Source organism: Perca flavescens, chromosome 22, assembly GCF_004354835.1.
Source record: "Perca flavescens isolate YP-PL-M2 chromosome 22, PFLA_1.0, whole genome shotgun sequence".
Classification (NCBI taxonomy): Eukaryota; Metazoa; Chordata; class Actinopteri; order Perciformes; family Percidae; genus Perca; species Perca flavescens.
In genome coordinates this window covers 4,071,903-4,088,994 of record NC_041352.1, presented here as the reverse complement: position 1 = coordinate 4,088,994, position 17,092 = coordinate 4,071,903, and the positions used below count along the sequence as shown (strand labels likewise).

Below are 17,092 nucleotides of genomic sequence, written 5' to 3'. Positions count from 1 at the left end.
TCCCTCCCTCCCTCCCTCCCTCCGTCCGTGCGGCTCCGTCCTCTACCTGACAGCTCATCGGAAGACATGCACACAACCGATCTCCGGGCTTCCCGCGAGTAGAGCTAAAGGGCCGCTCTAGCGGGTCTGTGTGTACCGGGAGTCCTGGGCTGGACACTGAGCCGCTTCCCGCTCCGCTCAGCACGGCACGGCACGGCTCGGCACGGCACGGAGGCATGGCGCGCTCCTGATCCCGGCAGGACGCCCGGAGAGCTCGGCCGTCTATACCCTCAGTCACATCTTGGATCTCTTTCGACACTGAGAGGCCTGACCATGTCTGCGAGAGAGAAGGGGATCCCGACCAAAGACAGCGTCAGCCTGCTGCCCTGTTTCTATTTTGTAGAGGTGGGTTCACTCTGCATGCCCCCCCACCCCGTCCCCCCCCACCCAGTCCCCCGTCTGCCGTCTGATCCATCACTAAGATCCAGACTGAGAGATGGGCTTCCGATGACGATCAGCTTCATATGACTCGACCGATGCTGTTTTAATATATAAAGAATGCTGTCGCAAATAAAAGGCAATTTCCATGTGCATATGGTGCGTTCTCCTCCACTACAATGATAGTTATATATCACGCCATAAATCTATTAGCTGTACACTGGAGCCACCTGTACTGCAACTGGCATGCACTACTGCGTGCATTTGTTAGGCTACATGTTGCTACTGTAGGCTATTCATCTATCATTGATGTCCCAACAAAACTGATATTAGCTGTTCCCACAGTACAGGGCTGCTATTCTAACAGTTGGATCAACATATTGTATGGATTCACACATACAGAGACAAAAGACATTTGTCTCTATATGTGTGTGACACAGTGAAGGAAGAGCACATGGACACACATAGATACAGACATTTGTTTGATTAACTTTTCCAACAGATTATTAACAGTCCTTAAGATCATACATTCAAACATCATTTGCATAATAGTTACAATCCAGTGCTGGAAATGTCTGCAGCGTCAACACATGATTTCACACACAAACAGTAAGTAAGTAGAATAACAGTATATGGACACAATGCAGTCCCTCCAGAAAAACGTGATTATGCGATCGCATAATTCAATGCATGATCAGCCAAAGTCCGCATATTTATGCAGGGGCAGAATTTTTTCAAATATGCCGCACTTTCGCCGCATTAGTGCAGATTTCCGCGCAAAATATGCGGGGCTTGCATGATTTCATAATCCCCGCATTTTCGTTGGAAAAAAGTCACATATATCTTAGCAGAAAGTTGAAAAATGTTGCGTTTACTTCACACAAGAGCAGCCATTTTCCCCCTGTTGCCATGGGAACGTTATGAAGTGACGTTATGAAGTGACGTTATGAAGTGACGTGGACATCATTGAAAAGCAGGGTGTTGGGGGAATCATTTTTCTTTTTCTCTTTTTCATCGAACAAGCAAGTTCCCGCAATTTTTGCAAGTTCCCGCAATTTCATCGCATAAAATGGTTTAAATATCCGGCATATTCCATCGCATTTTTTAAGAAAACGTGCCGCAGTAATCAAGGATTTTGCCTGCTACAATCACAAAAAAAACAAATTTTTCTGGAAGGACTGATTATGTGCAGCACAAGGCACTGCCAAGTGAGTGTGTGGTGACAGCCAGGATAGTGCAGCCATGATGGATGTGGATGAGGGACTCCTTAGCCGCAACAGAGTCTTTCGTGGGACCAGTCAACCAGAGTCCTCGGATGATTTTGTACACGTTAGGTTCAAAAGTTCATCGAAAACTAATGGAAATGGGCCGATGATTTCAAACATTTAGGTACAGATGGCACGCAACTTCTGGGCACTGTCACTGTTCCCCTGCTGTGCTCTTTATGCACGCTCTAATTCACCGCTGGCCTGTGGCTCTCCAATCACACTGGCATCATCATATATTATAGAGCTGCATCTGATACTGTATGATGGACGCTGTTGGGATGGCTGCACCATTCCCGTGGATTCCTCTCGCAGCGCCGACATAGATAGGGGATTCCCTCCATTTGGTTTTGGTTGTTGGAACCATCCATTTACATTTCAATGCGCTCTCATTACAATTAATGGGCCTGAACGAGAAATGTCAGCCTCGAGCTTTTCAAATCGCCACAGCTCCGGTTCACTGAAAGATTTTTTTAAAACTAGGCCAATGCTGAAAGTTAATTCTACTCAGTGAACTCACTGAACTTGCACTTGTGCATATAATTAGGCCCACTCAGGCTCATTCCTCGAGTGTGTGTGTGTGTGTGTGTGTGTGTGTGTGTGTGTGTGTGTGTGTGTGTGTGTTTGAGCGGGTGGCCCGTTAAGCTCAATCCCATCCCGCTCTCCTGTCAGCCGTGACTGGAACGTCCCACACTAGATGTAGAGAGGAGATCAGAGCGCGCCAATAACGATCCATCCCCCCCTCCCCGGACAGATTTACAAACGTACCTCTGCAATCAGGACTCAGGGCTCTTCACCTGCCGTAAGAATTCTTAATGCTGAAAGCTTTAGGGTCAGTATGAAGCAGATCTAACACCACACCGTGATGTAAAGAGGGGTTAAAAAAGACCTCGCGTTGAAGCAAGGGTTTGACATTGGCTGAATTCAGACATTCTTGTTTGATCGGTTTGGCACTTTTATATTATTAAGCACTAAGTGGTTTTCTTTTATCAAAGAATCTCTTTAACTAAAGATAGCGCTTTACATGCTGCGCCTGTGTCATGAAATCATAGACAGTATATAAGAATGGACCAACAGATCCCGTCGCTTTGGACGGAGACCAGTGAAGGACATTAGAAGTCACTTTTCCGGTGATGGCTGAGCGTCACTGAGCAGCCTCCAACTGAACTCAAAGACGTAGATGTGAGGTCAGCAACCTGTCTGAAAGTGTGAAGTCTTCTGGTAGCTGTGCCGAGAGAAATCTCAATCATTCCCAATCTTACAGAGACGGAGAGCGTAGGTATATGTAAGGAGATAACATAGGCACATGCTAATTATTGCTAACTAAAATGCTAGTTTTTAGTACTAGTAATTAAACCTAAACAGCTAATGTAAGTCCAAACTGCTTGCAAGCTTCTCCTGTACTGTACGGTAATTCCTCTACTGTGCGACAGAAAGTTGCGTGTTTATGACACAATCGTTAGCCTATTTTTACAAAAACGTCTGCTACGGAGCCATAACGTGAGGTACAAGGTAATGGAGCCCTTTATACATTGTCGTGTTTCTTTCTAAATAAACAACGGACAAATAGAGTCTTTAAACGCTTCAGATGTAAAGTTATTCACTGTCAAAGTGACGCCAAAATGAATGGCGGTTTTACTTTAGCTAACAATACATACACAGCTAAAAGACATATTTAGCTTCATGAAAATGTTATGTGGCTTGTGAAGACTGGCAGGGATAGGAAGAAAGTTAGGCCCAAATACTCCTGTCACTAGTCATATGATTTCCTGATATGAAATCCGCATATTCACAAAAGTGCAACGTTGACGGTGTGCCTATTGGAATTCCATTCATCAGGTGGCCATTAGCATTCAGTCTACATGAGAGGTGATGTTGCTGTGTCTCTGCTCGATGTGTAGGCATGTTCACAATATCAACTTCTTAAAGTGATAGTACATACAAACATAATATATGCAACTGTAGACGTGGACTAGAGCGCATGCATAACACGGCACAACACTGCTGGCTGCTCTACTTTAGTTTGGACCGAGCGGTGAAGTGCAGCGAGGCTCCGCTGTGAAGCCTGGGGCTGCTTTTCCTCCAAAGTGGAACAAATGGAAGCATGAGGAGGGCTGAACAACTGTTATCTAAAAAGTGGGGAAAACAACAGATGAAACCCAAGTATAATGGTAGGGAGGGCCACGGCCATTAGCCGAGATAAAGGACAGAGCGTACGGTGCATCTGAGGAAAAGGCCTGTTTACTCTCGGAGCTCTTGTGCTGATTGTGTCATAACTTACTTTCATAATGTACCGTAGGTTATATAGCTGTAACCCTAAAGTACGTGTTCGCCAAAGACAATGCACACGGTTACACATCTCCTTTTCAGCCATTGCAATAACATCATTCCCTTTAAAGCCATTTCAGATACAAACACATGATATCTGCACCCTAACTGAGCCGGAAATCTAGCAGGCTACCCTGAACCGAGCCGGTGTTACACTGTAATGCATTCATGTTAACATTCCGCCGCTTCTATGCACTCTTCTTCACCCCCTGTTTATCATGCACGGTCAGAGAGTCTTCAGCAGTACCGTCTGAAGTAGAGGTGTTGAAATGAATCAAATAATCGATGCATGGAATCGTGGACATGGACGATGCTGCATCGATAATTGGCCGGGCCATAATCGATCATTTATGTTTACAATTTAATGTAGGCCTAACAACATTTCTGTTTACATACTCTGGTATGTTTTGCACATTCAGGAAGTGCCATGTGCTCAGTGCTGTAGTTTTATGCATCCAATTTATTTAGCATTAGAGCACTGCAGAATGTTTGGTTTTTGAAGCTTGAAAAGTTATGAATTAAATATCCTACATGGCTTTAATAGAAAAATGTATTTGACGCATCGTGATGCATCGAGATATCGAATTTAATTGAATCGCTGACGTGATAATCGTAATCGAATCGGGAGGTCAGTGAAGATTCACACCTCTAGTTTGAAGTCACAGTTTCTGATGAGTCACAGATTTCGGTGTAACACCTGTCAGCCTATAATTAGAAAGTGGAGATCTGGACGCAAACAGAAACGAGAAATTCCAGACCCCGATGGCCCTGGTAGACACAGCGCCAAAATAGAACATATTTAAATCTTGCTTGCTATTTGCTGTCACACATGTTATCGAAAAGAAAACGTGTTAAAAATGGTGTTTTAACGTGACGTTAGTAGCCTTCTCTGTCTCCGGTGTTGGCCATGTTTTGATCGTTACGTATGATGTCCATCCAACAATCTTTGCCAAGAAAGTTTGCATAGTCTATTTGATAATACACTTAAATTCCAAATTTCGATGATGTTCACGTCACTTCATAACATTCCCATGGCAACAGGGGAAAATGTTGCGTTTACTTCACAGAGTGTGAAGTAAACGCAACATTTTTGAACTTTCTGCTAAGATATATTATGGGACTTTTTTTTTTTTTGCAACGAAAATGCGGGGATTATGAAATCATGCAAGCCCCGCATATTTTGCGCGGAAATCGGCAATATATGCGGCAATATATGCGGCAAAAGTGCGGCGTATTTGAAAAAATGCTGGAGGGACTGTAATATAATATCTGACCTTTGTTCGCAATGTACCACATTACATTGTAACATTTTAAACATTTATTAGCAACATAATGTAACAATAACATATCTTCAGTCAATTGGAAACTTGACAATTTGTCAATAAAGTAAAAAGAAAGAAAAAAGTTTTCCGACAATCCTGAGGGCAGACGCACCTTGGCACCACACAGAGTTTGGTGTTTGAAGCCCCCAACGTCGTCTTCCAGGCATCGCTGCCTTGAAGGCTTAGTTGGGGGCTTAAAAAACAATCAAGCCAGCACCAGCAGCTGAGCAGACCAAAGTGGGCGACTCGGTGGACGGCGGTCCCCTAATTTGTTGCTCTCTCTAATCTAACCAATATAAACTGCTCTGTTTAGGCTACAAAACATGCAGGCTGAAATTCAACCGTGCGTTTTTTTGGGATAAAGCTATAAGCAGAAGGAATAATAGCTGCTGGGCTAATGTGCAATGGTAAACACACAGAATATGGTACACGCACATAGAGCTTGCAAACTGTGGCCTTTTTGTCGACAACACGAATGTTGTCAACATAACTCAATGGAAATCCAAAATATTCCCGCACTTTCACGCACTTCAGCGAAAGAGAAGAGTTCTGTCGATGGGTCTCGACGGGTCTCCAGCACCTGCAGTCGCCACGCTGTCTTTTGATTGGCTGTAGCTACGTTAGAGGAGGTTGACTGACACGTGTTTTTTTTTTCCGCTTGACAAGCCGACCGGACGTGACACGTGGGCGTGGCAGTATCGGCGAATCCATTCCATCGATATTCAAGATTGTGACTTAATTTCGATGACACCCTTAGTCGTTATCATTCCCCATGACAGGTTATCAAAACTCTGGCCAGTAAAATAGCTTCTTTTCAGGATGACTCTATGTTTGTGTTTTGGCAGCGTGTTGCTGCTGTAGGTTCACACCTCAGGAACCAAGTGTGCCAACAGCCCCAGGGCTGTCACACGCAAACAGATCTTTTTATCTCACCTCACTCACACGTTTATTAGCAAAGAGCGATGGAAAACATAAAGGACTCAGCTCCTTATATATTTAGCTAGTTAGAATGACTAAACATCAGCAGCGGCAAAACCAGCTCTAGCTTCTTAACATAAATACTGTAAAGATATGAAAATGACATGGAAAGTTTGACTCTTCTCTAGTTCATTGTGCTGCTCATGTACCATAAGAGGACCGACAGAGTGGGGAATCTTCCTTGAGAGCGATCAGCGGATCACACCATTTGATAATTTCTCCGATTTACTTACTTTACTATCTTACGTTACTATCTTAGTCTACTTTATATCCTCCATGTTCCACTTCCAGGATTGCTTTGGTGCCGCAGGAAATTCTGCCAGATGCATGTCTTTTCCGTTTCCTTCCTCTTTCTTTGTGTTGCCTTTCTAACCTCCGGTTGATTTCTGAGGACTATGGTTAACTGCTCCTCAGATCTCTGCAGGGTGAATCCAGACAGCTAGCTAGACTATCTGTCCAATCGGAGTTTTCTGTTGCACGACTAAAACTACTTTTGAATGTACACGTTCCACCAAAGCAAGTTCCTTCCCGAGACTATTTTTCAGAGGCACCGTGCATAGCTTAGCAACGCCAATGACGATTCTGATTGGTTTAAAGAAATGCCAATAAACCAGAGCACAGTTCTTTTCCCATCCCGTAATGCTATGTGGACTAACCAGACCCTCCTCCACAGCGCTGTGGAGGAAGGTCTGGCAAAGCGAGACTACTATCAGATCAACATGAGATTCAGGAGCTTAAGGATTTGGAGTCCGTATCTGGTAAAGAGCAGCAGGCTACTAGCCTGACAAACCAGACCCAGGTCCAGATGTTGGGTCTGGGAACTCACCATTGACAGGGCTTAATCCGAGGGGCGGGATAAACGGTTGTCTTTCAAATTCCCTCTGCACGTAATAGGATAGCGCTACAACCAGGCAGAGCAACGAAGAAGGTAGCGGAGCTAGTTGGTAGATTCAACTTTTGCCGTATCCGGTCGGCAACACTCTGAACACATCTTCCTTTTTTAAGAATAATTTCAGAGTCTTCCAGAAGACCGTTGTTCCCAGCAGCATCAGTCATAAGCCCCGCCCACTGACTCTATACACGATGTGATTGGCCTGACCAGAGTTTGGTTTTTCCAGCTCGCAAGCTAAATAATAAATTTGCTGCCGCTAGGGTGCGTCTAGATTTCTAGGCTTGCCTAGAGCTTGTCTCAGATACATTGTATGAACGTTGCATGTATTCTGCTGCTCATCTCATTTTGGAGCTACAGTTTCAGAGCTTTAATTACAAACTGTTGAGTTTTTGCCTTTCATATGTTGAAAGGTAACCCTAATAGGATTCGATAAAGGATTTGAAAGGATTCAGATTTGATAAAGTCAATTTCATACTTTATACTTCATACAATTTGATAAAATGCTATTGAACCCCAACTCTAGGAATGTTTTTTGGGTACAAACAAGTGACTTCCACCAGAAGAAATAGCCTCAATGAAAATTGTTGACAGTGAGTATGTGGTTATCCCGACAAAGTGGGAACATAAACCTTGTTCTACCCTGCTATGACCTGACCTATGTTTCTAAGTCTTTACCTTCCGGAGGCCAGATGCATAAAACTGTGCAGGTTCATGACAGAAATATGCATATTCATTCTTCTGGTTAGACTTATGAAGTTGTGTACGCCTGGTTCTGTTTTATAAATGTGGAAATGGGCACACTGCCACAGTTGGCCATGAAGGGATGTAGATACACCCTAAATCACTTGTTTCCTTATCGATAATTGGGCCCAGTGCACTTTTACTGATTGTGTCGAATCAGCGAGGTCAGGGCTGGTAGTGACACTTTTTTTCCTTGTTGCTACAACAGTGTTGTCATCATTCTCCATTTTACTCGTACTTAAAGGGTACCGTTTTTTTCAACCTTGACATTGATCCAGTATTAAGCGAGATCGCTGCTGTCGGTAGCGGAGAAACAAGCTACAATGTAAGTAAGTTAATTGTCCAGCTTGTATTTATGTTCACAAACGTTCTGTTTTTGCCGCTAGTGTCTGACAACATTATGGAAAGGATTTCTAAGGAGGTCGACCTTTCTGTTAAACTGTAAAATCCTTTTATTAAACATAAAATCATTTGCAAAATTGCATTCACTAAAGCCACAAGACTCCATGTAAATAAACAACAATTTTAACATTGTAAAATAGACTTCATTCAAAGTCGACAGAAACAAAATAAAACTATGCAAAGCCGTTTTGGGTCGTCTTTCCACTTTTCCAACCATCACAACTCTAGTTTTGGTTGAAATAAATACATAGTTTACTGATTTATGTATGAAAATATAATTGCTCTATACACCATTTTTAAATGGAGTCTATGGAGTCTGGTGGGTTTAGCGCTAGCGACTTCAGAGCTATTTCTGGTTGAACAGAAAGTTCTTAAAGAGATTTTTTTTTATCTCTGTAGAGATCCTTTCCATAATGTTGTCAGACACTTAGAATAATAATCTGAACCTTTCAGCAAAAACAGCACTTTTAGTGGACCAAATAGACGATGCACATTTGCCCCATAGGGTGACATTGCAGTCTGGTCTGTGGCTGCCGATTACAACGTTCTCGCTTAATACTGGACCAATTTCAAAGATTGTTGCTCCCATCAATCACTTACACACAACACATAGGAGAATAGGGTCCAGGTTGAAAAAAACAGTAGTTACCCTTTAAGTATTTCACTTTGGGACACTTTGGTACACAGTTGTGACTGCAGAGCCTCATTCAGCTTGGAGGTTTTCGAAGGAGTGCAGCGGGACAGAGAGGCGGAGTGGACTGTGTGTAGTATGCATTGAGAAGTTTCGTAGCGTTGCTTGCGTGTGCATGTCTGTGCTCACCAGGGTTTTTATAGTAAACCAAAAGCCAACATTAGCAGTGAAAAATATTTTCAAAAACTAAACTGAACTGAACTAAACAATGTTGCCATGTTAAAAAAACTACTTATAATAATAAAATAAAAAATCAACGTAATTAGTAAATCGAAATATTCTCAACAATAACCTCAAAGGTACCGTATGCTCAAAAAAATATGATGAAAGCATAATATGGCAAACTCATGCCCATCAAGCAACAACAGATGGGCACATATGAGTGCATGACAGCAGCATCCAGCGTGGCGTGCCTTTGGCGAGGGGGGGGTTCTCTGCATCAGCCGTATGCTTGGCCAGCAAATGGTATTTAAGACTGGACGTACTCCGGTGGTAACTCAGTCCATCTGGAAACTCTGAAGACAGCTGAAGACGAGAGGGGGGATTGACATGCAGCAAAAGGCCACAGTTCGGAGTCGAACCAGCGGCCGATACGTCGAGGAGTAAAGCTCTATATATGTGCACCTGCTCTACCAACTGAGCTAACACGGCCACAAAAGGCCCTTTTCTTTACCCAGTTCTGCTCCAGGAGCTTTGTTTCTGCTAGCCATCCACAACGTTACTGCTGCATCGCTTCCTGATTTCCCAAACTGTTGTAAGCCTGAATTTACTCTCGCCAAAAACCTCACAGATCCACTGATTAGTTACAACATACAGTATATTTTACTTGGGCTTTTCTAGGTAAACAACTACCATTCACGTCAAATGTTTCTCCATTAAATCAATCCGTAGCCCCACACTGCAGACCTCTGATGGCAGTTTACAGCTAAAATCTCACAGTATATGTTTTAATATTATACAGGAAATGGCTATATATTCTGGAAGAAAAGAATATTACATCACTATCTGGGAATGTAACAGATTACAGGTTTTTACTGTTAATACCAATGCATCTTGGGAAAATAGAGGAACATATGGAGAATTGCAAGTATATTACTGTAAATTCAAATAATATAAGAAACTGTATGTCTATTTACAGTAAAATACCTCAAACTTTAAAAACAGTATGCTGTAAATAAACAGTATTTTACTGGCGAAGCTGCTGCTTTACATTTACAGCGAAAAGCTTTACATTGCAATATGCAGCAAAACATTTTAATGAAGCTAATAAGAGTATACAAAAACATCATCTTAGCCTATAATGAGTGACATCATCATATAAACTACCTTCATATTGTCATGATTGGTCCTGTCTGTGTCTGACCTGCTGGCATTTATTAAAGCTTCTCCAGGATCAAATCTTGTGGTTGAAACTGAGCCTGCAAGATGTGGTCCGGCTTTTGAGATGCTTTGATTATACATTAGATATCATTTAGCTGATGCTTTTATCCAAAGCGACTTACAATTGCTATATACGTAAGAGGTCGCACACCTCTGGAGCAACTAGGGGTTAAGTGTCTTGCTTAGGGACACATTGGTTGGTGTATTGCAGTGGGAATTGAACCCAGGTCCCCCACTCCAAAGGCATGTGGTATACCCACTGTGCCATCACCACCCCCTTTGATCCAAAAAAATAAATATCTGTGTCACGTCAGACTTCAAAATCCCATATCAGATGAGCCCAGGGCAGGCAGACTAACAGAGAGACAATAGGAAGGTACTTATAGATGGTCTGATACCAATTTAATTCTTCCCGACACCGATTCCGGTTACCGATTCCGATTACTTTGACAGTTATAACGGAAAAAGAACATGAATAAACTACTTTAAGTAGATTTTCTTCGGGACTAAATTATGTGGTATCGGATCAGTGCATAAACTCCAGTCAGTCCCTCCAGGATTCGCGATCGTGCCAATTCACGCAAATTCAACCATTCGTTGTGACTTTGGTACGAATCGCAATTTTGACCAATCACCGGAGTTTCCCGCGACTTCAACCAATCCCAGCAGTCCCACGTGCCAGACTTTATGTCAGTATAATGTGACTCTGAGTGCCACTGACCAAGCGGGAGTGAGAGAGAGAGCTTGTTTCCGAAATTCCGATATGAAGACGAGACTCGGACATCTCACATTTACCAACAAAACGTACAACGTGCGAAACATTTCGGACCGTCCTGCCAACGTGTATACATTATAACATCAATGTACGCTGTAACGATTTTTCACTCTAAAATCAGCGGCTGCTGTTTCAATCCTGTCGGCTGACTGCAGCGGGCGGGGGAGGGGCTGCTGCTCATACAGTTCCCCCCCGCTACTGACGCACACACACTCACAAACAACACACACGGTGGATGCAGGAATAACCGGAGATGAGACGACACGATGACCTAAATTGAGGACAGCTATGCTTGTTATTGTAAGTGCAATGATAAGTTAATGTCCAATACGTAACGTTACTATATCAAACCGTATGAATGTGTGTCCCAGGCCAGGATAGGAAATTAACTAACAATACAAAGATCAACAAGCCACTGACACATGTTCAAATCTGATTCCTTCAATATATTATTAATTTTTGTGTTAAATCCACCAGCCATTTTCATATTATACCAACATTTGCAGCATCATGAGCCTTGTTGGTAAGGTTACTAGAACAACTCAGCCCAGAGTAGTTTTATTCTCCCCAAAAACAATTTTCCTTTTTAATTTTAAAGAGCTATACCAAAAAAAAAATTTCACTGTCTCCCTCAACTTCATTGCAACTTTTATCGAAATTTTTTACAAAAGCTCCCGTGAAATCAGGCATTTTGGGCCACAACAATCTACAAAAGAGGCCACAAAATCCAGGAGGGACTGTCATACTTGCCGATACCAGCATTTTAGGCGGTACCGGAGGCTTTTTCAATACTGGTATAGGTATTGGAACATCTCTACCAGAGATCCAGTCAGCATGAAGGAAAATAGGCTGGTAGTGAGATAGAACAATATATGACAAAGAAAGAGCATCTTTGCATGTGAGAGGAACAGAGGGAATGAAGTCGAGACAAAGAGAATGAGACACAGAGAGGAGAGTGTTAGCAGATGTAGGCCAATGGAGCATCTCTGCCGAGCTGAACTCTCCCAGAGGAGCCCAGGCTTTTCAGAGAAATGGGAGCGTAAGGAATATTGAGACATTCTGCTCTGTGATTTATCACTCTGCTATTTCTCCATTCTGACTGTAATGTTAGCTCCGTGAGTGTCAAGTCTTTTGAAAGAATATTCCCCGCTCGAAAGGGATATGACTGATGATTTTACTCAATGACCAAACTCTTCTTTTCCTCCTTTTATGTTGGCAGATTCAGGCTACATTTACACTGCTACGTTTTGCGGAGTTTTGAGGCAAAAGCGATCTCCGTACACACAAGTGTTTTTTTTTTTTAATCTCCAGTAAAAGATCTAATCTCCGTTTAAACTAACACGCCCAAAAGTCATATCTCATCAACATTCTCGTATACTGATCATAAAGGGGAGGCAGCGTGGAGACTATGGTTAACTGCTCCTCAGATCTCTGCAGGGTAAATCCAGACAGCTAGCTAGACTATCTGTACAATCTGAGTTTTCTGTTGTACGACTAAAACTACTTTTTAACGCACACGTTCCACCAAAACGAGTTCCTTCCCGAGGCTATTTTGCAGAGGCACCATTGCTCCGTCCGGCGTTAGCACCGCCCAAAACGACTGTGATTGGTTTAAAGAAATGCCAATAAACCAGAGCACGTTTTTCTCCAATCCCGGAATGCTGTGTGGACTAGCCAGACCATCCTCCACAACAGAACGTGTCACTGCTCTACATACATGCATACTATTAAATATATGGACACGTTCTATCACATAAGCAACGCAGCAAAAGGAAATATATCACTGCATAAAAGTTGACATACATACAGTGAGACAATACATATTTGTCAACCATCAGATGTTATATAACTCACACCGAGGAAACAATCCCTTTAACTGGATTGTTGCATCAATGGGAGGAAATAACTTAGTTTAGTTACTTTAGTTGTCAGGATTAAGCCATAACAAAAACCCAAAACATGGACACGTGATCTGGTCGTGAATTATTTCGAGTTTGTGTTGTTTTTATCTTTATCTTTGACTTTATTTTATCGGTATTTATTTCTTTTGTTTTGGTAATCAGCATTGGCAGATTAGGATGGCATGGCAATGTTGCCACGGTTTTAATGGATGAATAAATTGAACCTTGACCTAAAAACTTGCCCCACACAAGAGGAATGATTAGGAGGAATCATCCTTCGGCCAGCAGAAACCTCTAGTTCCTGACCTAAGGTCAAGAGATCAAAATCATCAAAACCATGACGAATCTTGCTTCCGGGAGCATGAATATTCATACCAAATCCACTACAATTTGGCCAGTAGCTGGTCATATCTTGCTCTGTACCAAAGGCCAACATCACACGCTGTGAGCCCTGCCACTATTAGGACAAGAAACAGCTGTGCAACATGCATAATTTGCATAATTTATAATAATTCTACATGATTTGTCCATTCTATGCTTCTTTTTCTTTTTCTGTTGGAAATATTTACTGGTAGTTTTAGGTTGTTTACTGTGATCTGAATCTTAATGATGAGATAGATGGTATATTGCACATTAGATAGTTTAGCCATTAAATGACATTCACCCAGAAAGGAAAGGAATCATAAGCATGTGTAGAGACATTGAAGCGTATCGAATACGGTTAGCTGCTATTGGCCTCAGCAAATCATGCTGCACTTTCAAAAAAACAGGATGTGACATAAGATATCCTGCAGAAATCTACTTTGAAGTATGGGGAGTACAGTATTCCTCCTAGAGCCTCTTCATCTGAAGAGCATGAGCAGTGCAAGTGCTGACATCACTGACCTACATTTCTCATTTCCGCACGCTCCGATGCTCTACGAGCAGCGTGGGAGGCTGACGGTGAGCGAGGAAAACAGACCTGAGAGAGGGGGAGGGGGGCAGTGTGGAACTCAGTGGGGGGTTGCATGAGCTGGTTTCGACATGGAACACACAAGCACAATGCTGTGTTCTGGTTGCAAGTTACTTTTACAGGTTTTCTTGGTATCAAAGTTTTCAAAATTGAAATATTCTGCACTAGCAGCTCTTTGTATGGAGCCCAACAAGCACAAGTAGTTTTTTTGCCCTTAACATCGGATGTTCTTCCAGCTTTCTTGTTCGGTCTTTTCTTGCCAGCGCTGACTGTCAGGTTCACACGTGATGATGGGTAATGTAGTCCAATATAATCAGTATCAGTTAGCATGGCAAAATGGTTATGGGATCAACAGTTTTGTTTGTATTTTGCACTGAAATTTGTGCTGGTACTTCTCCGTCGCTAAGAGGGACTCCTGTCAGTTAGATTCCAGAAAGGTCATGAATGAGAATGAGAATGAATGAGAGATGCTTGTGGTCCTGCTTGTCTAGGATTTTTAGCAGTTTACAGGCAGTTGAGTAGGGGACTCAGAACATAGCCCTGGGGTGCTCCAGTGTTAAGGATGAGGGTGGAAGAGGTGTGTCTGTCCCCCACCCTCACCACCTTGGGTCTGCCTGTCAGGAAGTCAAGAATCCACATGCACACTGAGGTTTTCAATCCCAGGTCCTTAAGCTTTGCGATAAGCCTGAAGGGAACCATAGTGTTAACTCTGAACTGCAGTCAATGAACAGCAATCTAAAATAGCTTCCTGAGATATGGGTGGTGTGGAGGATGTGTGCTATGGCGTCTTCCGTTGATCGGTTGTGATGGTAGGGAAACCGTAATGGGTCCACTGTGCTGCGTGTCGAGGAGCAGATGTAATCCTTGACCAGTCGTTCCCAGCATTTCATCTCTACTGAGCTGAGTGGCACTGGGCGGTAGTCATTCAGGCAGGCTGGACTTGTTTTCTTGGGCACAGGAATGATGGTGGACTTGTGGGTATGTGGGTATGAATAGCATTGTGCACGTGGCGCAAGTTGGTCAGCACACAGTTTGAAGACCCGCCCACTGATAATGTCAGCTCCTGCTGCTTTCTTGGTTTTCGCATGCTTGACAGCACTCCTGACGTCATCTGCTTCAGCTGTTTTTACTAGTTGGCTGCTGATGGCCTCAAAGCGAGCGTTAAATGCGTTAAGCTCACTTGCTATAGATGCATCACCACTCGACATGGAGGGGGAGGTGGGCATGTAACCTGTCACAGTTCTTAGACCTTGCCACATGCTTTGTGGGTTGCCGTCCTGGAATTAGTAGTTTCCCTTTCTTCCCGTAGTCCCTTCTTGCCTCTTTTACTGCTCTTCTCACATTGTAGGCTTCTGCTTTCTAACTGTCCGTGTTATTTTAGACCGCATTGCTAATTTGTAGGCTGCAGTGCGTGTGTTTATGGCATCCAGGATGGTTCTGGTAATCCATGGTTTCTGTTTGTGGAATGGTTTAGCTTTAGTTTTTTTGGTACATTTGCTTCTGTTGTTTTACAAATTAAATCTCCCAAAAACTCACAACGTCAAAAGTGGTGTCCTGGAATATGCTCCGTGCTGCGTTGTGTAGTGCAGACTATAGGATGGCTTCTGATTAGCTTGACCATTTCCTGGCTTTATGTGTCACTGGGGATTTCGCTCCGTAGCCGTTTTTGAACGGCGTATAGTCGTGATTCCCTACAAAATATTGACCGTGCCCCTTGTGGTTTCTGGCGGTAGACAACCCCATAAAATCCTGCGAGAACACTACAACTATTGCGTGTTCTTCTAGTTGTCATCTAAAACAAAAAAGCCTGGCTGAATTGTTTATATGAAGTGCAATATTTACTAAAAATACGTCAAAAATGTTTATTTCCCAAATGTCTCCCATGGGCAACACACAAGTGACGTCACTGAAGATGTCGGTCACTAACATGTTTTAAAAATTTATTTGTGAGAATGACTGACAGCGCCTGGATCTGAAGATTAAAGATTAGAATCTTAACATTTCACACACTTCATGATTTTATCCAATGTTATCTGCCAGCACCAACGGAGCTGGACTGGAACAGACCAGGTCCAACTTGGTCCCATCAATCGTCACGTCCAAATTATATTTATAATCAGCTCAGCAGTCCCGTGTTTCTCAGGATTTAGTTAACATCACTGATAACAATGAGAACAAAGTTAACAATGAGAACAAAGTTATGGTAAATTGGGATTATCCTTTCATCTTAACATCACAGCAAAGACAGCATCGTGCTTACCAGTGGGATCAACCTCACCTACTCCAGGTGCTATTTTTTGGGGTGCTTTTTATGCCACTGTAGGTTAAGAGCTCTCTACTCCTCGTTGTAAATAGTACCTCAAAGGTTCATGTATGATGTTTTCACCTTCACCTCTTTCACTCTTTTGTTTCATAATGCCTGCCTTGCAAATGTCTTGTCAATGCCCCCGATCTCTCCAAATGTCCTAATTCCCGGAAGTCACCACTAATGTTGAATAAACTGGATGACACCTCTCTCTTTGTAAGGAAAGGAGGAGTGAAGGAATCAGTGCCAGGATAGAGGATAGAAAGACAGGAAATCTAGTGTGTTAGTGAGTAACCCCTGGCAGAATTGTGAGACAGATAAAAGGAAGGAAGTCTGCAAACAGAGGCCCTCTGTGTGGTTGTGTGTATATGTGTGTGTGTGTGTGTGTGTGTGTGTGTGTATATATATCAGTGGCTCAGCTTGACTTGACTTGAAGAGATCCCCCTGTGTTGGGCTCCTGTAGGGGCCCTCCTCCATCACGTTGCTCTACTTAGTATTAGCTGAGCGCGCAGCGCGCCTGCCACTGTGCGCCAGTGAATCAGGGTATTAAGCTCCATGGTTAGGTCCACGATGCTCCAGGCCATATGCAACTCCCACTGACGCGCCTCACTGCAGTCCTCTGTGGACACTTTACCGCCTTCAATTACACATCAGCTTTCTGCCTACACACACACCTCACTTCTCTGTGCCTGGGGGTGGGGGTTGTTAGATTTTTTTTTTTAAATAATTCTGCAGTGTAAAGG

General features: G+C 43.0%; 1 protein-coding gene across 1 annotated transcript in view; it reads left to right on the top strand.

Annotated features, from left to right (window-relative positions):
* The first annotated feature begins 56 nt into the window (after positions 1-56).
* plppr4b (phospholipid phosphatase related 4b) overlaps positions 57-17,092 on the top strand; it is a 33,957-nt gene continuing 16,921 nt past the window's right edge. The window contains exon 1 of the mRNA XM_028569594.1: positions 57-384. Within this exon, the coding sequence (XP_028425395.1) occupies positions 313-384 (72 nt within the window). The 5' untranslated portion in view covers positions 57-312. The remainder of the gene's footprint in view (positions 385-17,092) is intronic.